Source organism: Quercus lobata, chromosome 11 (assembly GCF_001633185.2).
Source record: "Quercus lobata isolate SW786 chromosome 11, ValleyOak3.0 Primary Assembly, whole genome shotgun sequence".
NCBI classification, from domain to species: Eukaryota; Viridiplantae; Streptophyta; class Magnoliopsida; order Fagales; family Fagaceae; genus Quercus; species Quercus lobata.
This window is the reverse complement of record NC_044914.1, coordinates 4,597,549-4,608,103: the sequence shown is the minus strand read 5'-3', so window position 1 is coordinate 4,608,103 and position 10,555 is coordinate 4,597,549. Positions and strand designations below refer to the sequence as shown.

At 32.4% G+C, this 10,555-nt stretch overlaps 1 protein-coding gene and 1 pseudogene across 1 annotated transcript; one reads left to right on the top strand and one right to left on the bottom strand.

Moving 5' to 3' along the window:
- Nucleotides 1-2,674: 2,674 nt before the first annotated feature.
- LOC115966306 (GDSL esterase/lipase At1g29670-like) lies at nt 2,675-9,808 on the top strand. The gene is made up of 5 exons (XM_031085560.1): nt 2,675-2,924; nt 4,941-5,058; nt 5,359-5,498; nt 9,325-9,392; nt 9,593-9,808. The coding sequence occupies exons 1-5, from the start codon at nt 2,675-2,677 to the stop codon at nt 9,806-9,808; spliced, it is 792 nt and encodes a 263-aa protein (XP_030941420.1).
- LOC115969687 lies at nt 3,954-4,117 on the bottom strand (annotated as a pseudogene).
- Nucleotides 9,809-10,555: the final 747 nt, after the last annotated feature.

Sequence of the window (10,555 nt, the reverse complement as noted above, 5' to 3'; positions counted from 1 at the left end):
TAGCTTAAACAATATCTTTTTTAATTTTTTTTACAATTTTTTAAAATTTTTATTCTTTTATTGTGCTGACCGAAACCCAATATCGTGAACATTTGAAATCTCTCAGATATAGCTGGTATAGGTGGTACAACCCAATATATTTATATTTTTTGATACATTTTGGAGGAGTATCAATATTGGTTGAATGACTGGTACAATATATTTCTTTGGCATGGTATTGGCTTTCTTGATTCCAGTTCTCTAGTGACTTTAGGCCAAGATGTATTTCCTAAGGAGATTAGTGTAGCTGAGGCAAAATAGGCATCTTAGTTATGCTACAACATTGATGAGGCCATGATCTCTCTTTACTTTCCAAATATCCTTCTTCCTTCTTCTATTTTAAGTAAAAATATATAAATTTAAATAATGAACACCTTATATTTGACTAATATATCATTTTTATTTTTAAAAATTGCTGTTAAACCATACATCACTTTTTTTTAAAGAAAATTATACCATACATGTTTATTCAAAGTGGCAATTTTCTCTATAGAGAAAAGGATATCAATTTGGTTCTAAGTGGCAACTGTTGTGTATCGGAACAATATATATATATATATATATATATATATATATATATATAAAATATGATTTGAATGTCATCTAACAAATAGAATTCCATTTTTCAGCTCAAGGTTTGTAATTAGCATCGGGCTTTAAATCTCACTGAATTTTCTGATCTATGTGATACACAGTGCCCTACAAATTATAGCTTAGTCGTTATTCAAACGTGTAGTAAGCTTTCCAGTCAAGGGAATCAATTTTGTACCAAAGATTGTTTTGATTTGGTTAGGGAAGTGAAATATTTCGGTATCGGTATATCGTTTTAGGATTACTGCTATTTATGTATTTCTATACATTGTATTTATTTATTTAGGTATGAATTTATGAATTTTTATGTTTACTAACATAAAGTTTAAAATTTATATATTTTACAAGACTAAGTAAATAACCAATATATTAGCTTTTAAAAAATATGTTTTCTTAATATTTTCTTTTACAATTCTTTTAAAAAATTTTATTTTTTTATTGTACTGAACATCTGAAATATCTCTGATATGGCTGGTACAGGTGGTACAACCCGATATATTTTTTGGTATATTTTGGAGTAGTATTAGTATTGGTTGAATGACTGGCACAATATATTTCTTTCGTATGGTATTGGCTTCCTTGATTCCAGTTCTCTAGTGACCTTATGCCAAGATGTATTTCCTAAAGAGATTAGTGTAGCTGAAGTAGAATAGGCATCATAGTTATGCTACAACATTGATGTGGCCATTATCTCTCTTTACTTTCCAAAAATCCTTCTGCCTTCTTCTATTTTAAGTAAAAATATAAAAATTTATGTATAAATTTAAATAATGAACACCTTAGATTTGACTAATGTACATAATTTTTATTTTTAAAAATTGCTGTTAAACCATACATAACTTTCTTTTAAAAGAAAACTATAACATACATAACTTATTAATTCAAAGTGGCAATTTTCTCTGTAGAGAAAAGGATATCAATTTGGTTCTAAGTGGCGACTGTTGTGTATTGGAACAATATATATATATATATATATATATTTATAAAATGATTTGAACATCTAACAAATAGAATTCCATTTTTTAGCTCAAGGTTTGTAATTAGCATCGTGCTTTAAGTCTCACCGAATCGTCTAATCTATGTGATACATAGTGCCCTACAAACTATAGCTTAGTTGTTATTCAAACGTGCAGTAAGCTTTCCAGTCAAGGGAATCAATTTTGTACCAAAGACTATTTCGATTTGGTTAGGGAAGCGAAATATTTCGGTATTGGTGTACCGTTTTAGGATTACCACTATTTATATATTTCTATACATTGCATTTATTTATGTAGGTATGAATTTGTTAATTTTTATGTTTACTAACATAAAATTTAAAATTTACATATTTTACAAGCCTAAATATTAGCCTAAGTATATTAACCAATATATTAGCTTAAACAATATGTTTTTAATTATTTTTTCTTCAAATTTTTAACATTTATTTTTTATTTTTTTTATTGTACCAACCGAAACCCAATATTGTAAAACGTCTGAAATATCTCTGATATAACTGGTATAGGTGGTACAAACTGATATATATATATATATATATTTATATATATTTTGGTGCATTTTGGAAGAGTATTAGTATTGGTTGAATGACTGGCACAATATATTTCTTGGGTATAGTATTGGCTTCCTTGGTTCCAATTCTCTAGTGACCTTAGGCCAAGACCTATTTCCTAAGGAGATCAGTTTAGCTGAGTTAGAATAGGCATCTTAGTTTTGCTACAACTTTGATGTGGCTATGATCTCTCTTTACTTTCCAAGAATCCTTCCTCCTTCTTCTATTTTAAGTAAAAATATAAAAATTTATGTATAAATTTAAATAATGAACACCTTAAATTTGACGAACACATCACTTCTATTTTTAAAAATTGCTGTTAAACCATACATAACTTTTTTTTAAAGGAAATTATACCATACATAACTTATTAATTCAAAGTGTATCTACTGTGTTTCATAAAAGCTACCTGTGGTTGGTCTATATATAGTTTCTTTTGTAATTCATTCATTTCATCTCAATATCTCAATCAAAGTCCTTTACTCGTTTTGGTTTCCAATGGCATGTCAAATGAAGAAAAAATTGTTGCTTCTGCTACTTGTGTTGCTGGTATCGAACTTGCAACATTGTGTTAATGGAACGCAACAAGTGCCTTGTTTCTTCATTTCTGGGGACTCATGGTCTGATAATGGGAACAATAACAACCTTGTGACAAAGGCAAAAGCCAATTATCAGCCATATGGGATAGATTTTCCTGGGGGACCCACCGGAAGGTTTACTAATGGTCGCAATCTTGTTGATATCATTGGTCAGCATTTACCTTTTTTTAATTATAAAATTTATACTCGTTACAGTTTTTATAATTTTTCCTTTTGCGCCGTTATTTGAATTGAGAAAATTTGATTTTGATTCAAGGAGAGTTTTTATATTTTGAAAGAAAATTGATTTTGATTCCAAGAGCTAGTCTATAGGCTTGCAAAGTTGAATACAAACTTTTTTTTTTTAATTTTTCAATTTTTTTTCTTTTTGCTATCAAGTTGAATACGAACCTGACTATATATTTACTCGCACTTTTTCTTTCTTTCTTTCTTTATTGTTTTATTAAGAAGATGTTTAAACCTACTTAATTCACTAGAAATTAAAAGAAAAAGTAGTTACAACAAAATGGAAGTAGGAGATTTTATATATAAATATCTTCATTAAAAATACTAAAAAGTATCAGATAAATTATAACTTACAAGGTTCTAGGCATCAATTAATCAAATATTAGCTACATGTTTAAAAATGACACAATCTCAAATTATTTGAAATGGAGAGAATCTATTTCATAGATTTTTTTTTTTTTTAATATGATATTGTATAAAATACCACGTCATTTAAAATTTTAAATGAGATGACACTAGTGGCTAAGCAAAATTTAACTTTAAGTGAGGAAATTTATAATTCACTTACATATATCTTTTTACATGCACACATACATAGTTTTTATACACATTTTGGATGAGCACACTGTGCAAACATACTACATATAATACTTAAGACTGATCTATACAATAAAGTATCACACACACACGTGAATACTAAAGTGATATTTTAATGATGAGTTCTAGTTAGCTCAATTGGTGAAATTTTTGATAGTTATATAAGAGATTTAGGGTTAAATTTCTGCTTAAACTAAAAACTGATTAGACGCTATAGGTAATAATGTGATATTTTGTTATAAAAAAATCCTTAAAAAGATAACATATATTATATTGTATTTATTTGTAAGGTTTTTTTTAAATAATCTAAATAAGTTGTGTTACAATTTTTCCATAGTCAAATTAACTTATAAATCTCGTATAATGGGTTTTAAAGATTAATTTAACCTGGAGTACAACTTATATCAATTTTGTTAAAGTGATAAAATAGTTAAACTATATAACAATTTTTTTTCAACCAGCAATAGACGAGTCTCGATTAGAACCTCACGGACTGCGTCATTGCCCCAAGTGCAAAGATAAATTTATAACAATTTTAAACTGATAGTAATCATATATTTTGCACCTATTATTTTAGATTTAACTTGAAACAATATCAATTTATGTATTTTGCTATATAACTATTTACAGATTTTTATAAAAAAAATAATAAGTTACTGCATAAGGAATTTAAACTCATATAACATTTTTGGAAGGTAACAATACGATCTTTTTTTTTTCTTGGTTCAACCCGCCCCCCTCCCCCCACCTTTTTTTCCATTTTTTTTTTTTTTTTGACAAACAAGAGTATCTAGATATCTTTGAATATCTGATTATTTCCTCAGGCATTTGTAGTCTCCTTGTCCTACACAAACCGGGTTATTATAGGGAGGAATTCCTTGAGCTGACTCTAAAATGCTGCCAAGATGTTTCAAACTGAGGATCTTGTAAATATCATGAGGTCTTAAAAACTATTAAACCAACTCCTTGAGATTACCTTAACAAACATAGATATAATAAAAATTTTATATATATATATATATATATATATATGTATATATAACTATTTTTAATGAAACTTATTAAAAAGAGATATTTGAAACAACACAGAAAATAAAAGAGAAAAATAGGGAGGGAGGAACGGGGGGGGGGGGGAGGGGAGTATATATGGAGAGTTTTGGTGGGGCTAGGGGGCAAATGCCCTTTCGATCCCTTACTCCCATATCCATGTAGATTTGTAATATTTAATCTCATGGATATGTTTATATGTTTCCTAATACAACTGACTCAACCGAGTGCATCTCTTTGTTACAACCTTGTGAACTTGACTACTTAACAAGTTTTTCAACACTTTCTCCTTGCAGCTGAACATCTGGGTTTTAACAATTCCATCCCACCTTTCGCTACAGCTAGTGGTCAAGAAATACTTAAAGGGGTCAATTATGCATCGGGTGCAGCGGGTATTCGCGAGGAAACAGGACAACAACCGGTAATTAGTCAATAAGGAAAATGTTAAATTAGGTTATCTCTTGTGCCTATTATGGACGCCAAATATGGAAAGTTAATTGGGTCAGTATTAGCCTTTATAACTTGGAGTAGGAATTTTTAATACAATAAACTAAATGCCATGAAAATTGAACTGTAGCCAAGAGATTTGTTGTTCAACTAACATATCTTAGTGTTTTTATTAGAAATGTCCAGGGTTTAAATATCCTCCCACTTTCATTATTGTAATTCGAGAATGGAAAGGCACCATCAAGTTAATATAATTTGGTGCATCATATTGCTGGGTGATCGGATAAGCTTGGATAGGCAGTTGCTAAATCTCCAAGTTACAGTCTCAAACATCAAGAACCTACTTGGAAATAATGAATCATTGGCCACAGCTTATCTAAACAACTACATATACTCTGTTGCAATAGGTAATGTTGTGCAGATAGCACCTTAGGACTCAAATCAATAACAATAAATAAGTGGAAATTAAATAACAAGCACACACAAAAAACACAAGAATATATGTGGTTCGGCAAACTCCCTACCTCCACGGAGACGACAGAGAAATTTCACTATAAAAAATAAAGAGATACAATAGTGCACAAGAACACTCTCAAGAAACCCAAATCCCAATACATCCTAACTCTCTCACCCACCCACAAGACAAGAAAACATTATTCTTCTTCTTATGCGGCTACTGTTAAGGTTTTAGAAATTACTCTAATTCGCTCTATGTATTTCGGTTCAACCCAAACCTAATATATATATTTATATATATGTTATAGGTCAGCTGTACTAGGAATTATATTCCTAGTTGTATTCGGTCAACTGTGACTGACTTAGACTAACTTGGGCTTGTGGCAATTCAAGCCACACGCCCACTTCAACAAATCTCCAACTTGGCTTGAATTGATCAAGTTACACAAGCAAACTCCTCCATCGCCTCCACCTTAGCCTTTTAGGGCTTACAAGTTGCAAACATCAACCAAGTCTAAGTAGCTCTTGAACTTATCTATTGGAACTAACTTTGTCAACATACTAGAGGATTCCCAAGTCTTATTCTTCTGTAGTGATCACATCTCTTCTACATCCCTGTAAGACAATGGATCTCCACTGCTAGTTATGAGAGCAAAACTAACCATGTCTTCAAAGCCATATCTCTGTGGTGCTTTGTGAACCCGCTTCTCTCTACCTTTAGCAATTGAATAAGATTCTTCTTGTTGCTGCTGTGGATCAATCTCAACATTACCCTTATCACTAGGTGAACTATTCTCGTCGAACTCCACCTCAATAGTTAATTTCTCTTGTGGACTATCATCACTTGTCTCTGCTTTATTCTGTTTCAACATAAAGGCTTCATCAAATATGACATCTCTATTGGTCACCGTTTTCTTTGAGATTTGATCCTAAAGCCTGTAGCCTTTAAAACCTTTTTCAAAACCAAGGAATACACATTTTCTTGACTTTGAATCCAATTTAGAACGCTCTCCACTCTGCACATGCACATAAGTCGGACAACTAAAGATTTTTAGACTCGAATAATCAACTGGTTTACCAGACCAAACATCTTCTGGAATCTTGAAATCTATGGCTAAAGATGGATATCTATTAATAATGAAGCTTGTTGTGTTAACTATCTCTGCTCAGAACACCTTAGGCAACCCTGCATTCAATCTCATGCATCTGGCTCTTTCTGCTAAGGTTCTGTTCATTCTCTCTGCAACCCCATTCTGTTGTGGAGTTCCTTTAACTGTGAAGTGATGAGTAATGTCTTCTAATTCACAAAATCTTATGAATTCTTTATCTCTATACTCTAGTCCATTATCTGTTCTAAGGTATTTTATTTTCCTGCCAGTTTGATTCTCAACCTGTGCTTTCCACTTTTTAAATATGCCAAACACATCAAACTTATGCTTCATAAAATAAATCCATACCTTTTTAGAGTAGTCATCATAAGGTTCTGTTCATTCTCTCTGCAACCCCATTCTGTTGTGGAGTTCCTTTAACTGTGAAGTGATGAGTAATGTCTTCTAATTCACAAAATCTTATGAATTCTTTATCTCTATACTCTAGTCCATTATCTGTTCTAAGGTATTTTATTTTCCTGCCAGTTTGATTCTCAACCTGTGCTTTCCACTTTTTAAATATGCCAAACACATCAAACTTATGCTTCATAAAATAAATCCATACCTTTTTAGAGTAGTCATCAATGAAATTGATGAAGTACTGAGCACCTTATGAGAAAAAGCTGATATTGGGCCCTAAACATCTGATTGAATGTAGTCAAGAACACTCTTACTTGTATGAGAGCCTACCTTAGAATTGACTCTATGCTGCTTCCCATACACACAATACTTGCAGAAGTCTAGCTTGCATATTTTCATCCTTTTCAATAAATTTCTCTTGTGCAGCTCTAACATACCACGTTCACCAATATGGCCAAGTCACATATGCCATAATTTTGTGTCGTCAGTGCTGGACTCCACCGAAGTGGTGATCGCAACTCTTCCTACCACTGTGTTCCCAATCAATCTGTAAAGTGTGCTTATTTTCTGTACCTTCATCACCATCAAAGCACCTTTGGTAATCTTCATGATTCTACCCTATGATGAGTATGAATAGCCCAAATCATCCAACACTTCTAAAGAAATTAAATTCTTTGTAAGATTTGGAACATGTCTGACTTTACTAAGAACTCTCATAACTCCATCAAACATCTTGATCTTCACGGTACCAATTCCAATAACAGGGCATGTAGCATCATTACCCATTTGGACCATACCATAGTTGTAAGGCTTATATGTGTCAAACCAATCTTTCTTTGGAGTCATATGATATGAGCATACTGAATCTAAAACCCAAGATTTCAGTACAACATTGTTACTTGATGAAACTGAAAGTAAATCTGCACCAACTTCATTGTCATCTGATGTTTCTTCAGCAACACTAGCTGATTTTAGGGGCTTCTTTCCATTCTTCCTCTCCTCTAAATGCTCTTTCAACTCTTTACACTGATTCTTGTAGTGCTCTTTATTGTGACAATAAAAGCACTCTACATTTTTCTTTGCACGTGATTTAGATTGTGATCTATTCCTGTTGGAGTTCTGTCCTCTTGACCTACTTCTACCCCTATTGCTTGAATCAGACTTTACAATAAGTCCATTAGCCTGAGAACCATTGCAATCTTGCTTCATCTTTATATGTGACAAGAGAACACTAGTCACCTCCTCAAGTACTATAGTCTCTTTCCCGTACATCAACGTAGTCATTAGATGATCAAAAGAAGTAGGAAGTGATGCTAATAAGAGTAACATTTTATCTTCATCTTTATAATTCACTCCAAAACTTGACAGTTGGGTGTTCAACATATTAAATGTGTTGAGATGCTCCAACAGATCTAAACCCTCCTTCATATGCGAACTATACAGTTGCTTCTTCACGTACAACTTATTCGTCAAATTCTTTCTCATATAAAGACCTAGTTTTTTCCAAACCTCCTTTGCGATCTTTGCTTCTAGGATGTTGTGAATGACCTCATCACCTAGGTTGAAACAAATAGCGCTAACTGCTTTCTCATCCATCTCTACCCACTCTCCATCCGTCATTGTTTCTGGTTTCTTCTCCTTCCCCAACAAGGCCTTGTGAACTCCTTGTTGAATTAGGAGATCCTTCATCCGCCTTTGCCAAAGAGAAAAATTTCTCTTATCACAAAACTTCTCTACATCATATTTTGTGCTTGACATCTTTACTGTATTCAAAGGATTGAATCCTAACCTGGCTCTGATACCACTTGTTGTGTAAATAGCACCCAAGACTCAAATCAATAACAGTAAATAAGTAGAAATTAAATAACAAGCACGCAAAAACACAAGAATTTACGTGGTTTGACAAACTACCTACCTCCATAGAGACGAAGGAGAAATTTCACTATAAAAAATAGGGAGATACAATAGTACCCAAGAGCACTCTCAAGAAACCCAAATCCCAATACACCATAACTCTCTCTCACCCATAAGATAAGAAAACACTATTCTTCTTCTTATGCAGCTGCTGCTAAGGTTTTAGGAATAACTCTAATTCTCTTTATGTATTTCAGTTCAACCCAAACCTAATATATATATATTTATTTATGTATATGTTATAGGTTGGTTGTACTAGGAATTATATTCCTAGTTGTATTCGGTCAATTGTGACCAACTTGGACTAACTTGGGCTTGTGGCAATTCAAGCCACACACACGGCCCACTTCAACAGGTAATAATGACTACCTAAATAATTACTTCATGCCACAGTTCTATCCTACAAGCCGCATATATAACCAAGTGCAATATGCATGCTACGGTTCTCGTTCAACAACTCTCTCAACAAATATTGGGTAGCACGAATTTTCCTCATTTGTATTTCTTTTTTTTTGGTTCAATCAGAACACGGTTGTTCCTTCTCTTGAAATTGGTATTGAACATGGTTTTTCCTTTTTTATGTTGATGCTAGATTTTGCATAATCTTGGAGCATTGAAGGTAGTTGGGTCTATTAGGGTATACTCCAGTTGAACTCACTATGTGCGGTACTAATTCTTCATGTGTGAACAACATCTTCAATGCAGTCACACTTTTCAATGATAGGGTTGTCACATTGGTGAATGACTTCAATAATAATTTGACCAATGCTAGATTTATCTACATAAACACTACTGAAATCACTCTTAGCAGTTCTACGTCTCAAGGCAAGATTTCCTAATCAACTTCTAGCACTCTATCTCTTTCTCCATTTTTATATTACCAATTATTCCAATATTTTAAGCTATTACAAAATAGTGAATTCAATCATTTAATTAACACGTGCAATTTTTTTATTTAAGAAAAGGTGATAGAGTGAAGATTGAGTTTAAACTCAAAATTATTTGCCCTGATATTATAAAAAATAACAGACTATTCAAAAATAGTTTAAACTATCAAGAAATGTTGAATTTATCATTTAGCCACCACTATAAAAATTTCTGAAGCAGGTTCCACAATTACAAATGTTCCTTGTTGTGAAGTGTTAAAAAATCCGCAGCCACAATTCCAATGCATTTCTTTGGGAATCGCATATAACTAGTAACAGGAGCCTATATTCATTTTGGGATGCAGTTCATCCAACTGAAGTGAGATATTTGTTCTATGAGGGAAGAGCAGATAGAGTCCCCAGCTGAAGCTTATCCATACGACATCGAACGCCTCGCTCAGAGCTAATGAACAAGATGATGTGGGAAGAGAATTCTCAAATGAATGCTTACAATATTGTTACTGTAATTTCTTTTGTGATTATCCCGAAGTTGATACTAAGATTTATGTTCAATAATTGTAATAAAAATGACCTTGCTCGCAGACAAGGCATCATTATCCAAATGTTATATTACCATCAATAAAATAATCAATCATACGTTTGCGATATGTTCAAACAAAATTGTGCCCTACGACAGGTTTTATTTTAGATGAATTTTTA

Coding starts and splice junctions, on each gene's coding strand:
- LOC115966306 (XM_031085560.1), top strand. CDS start 2,675: ATGGCATGTCAAATGAAGAAAAAATTGTTGCTTCTGCTACTTGTGTTG. Junction 2,925..4,940: donor CAATCTTGTTGATATCATTG/GTCAGCATTTAC, acceptor TTCTCCTTGCAG/CTGAACATCTGGGTTTTAAC. Junction 5,499..9,324: donor CATATACTCTGTTGCAATAG/GTAATGTTGTGC, acceptor CCACTTCAACAG/GTAATAATGACTACCTAAAT.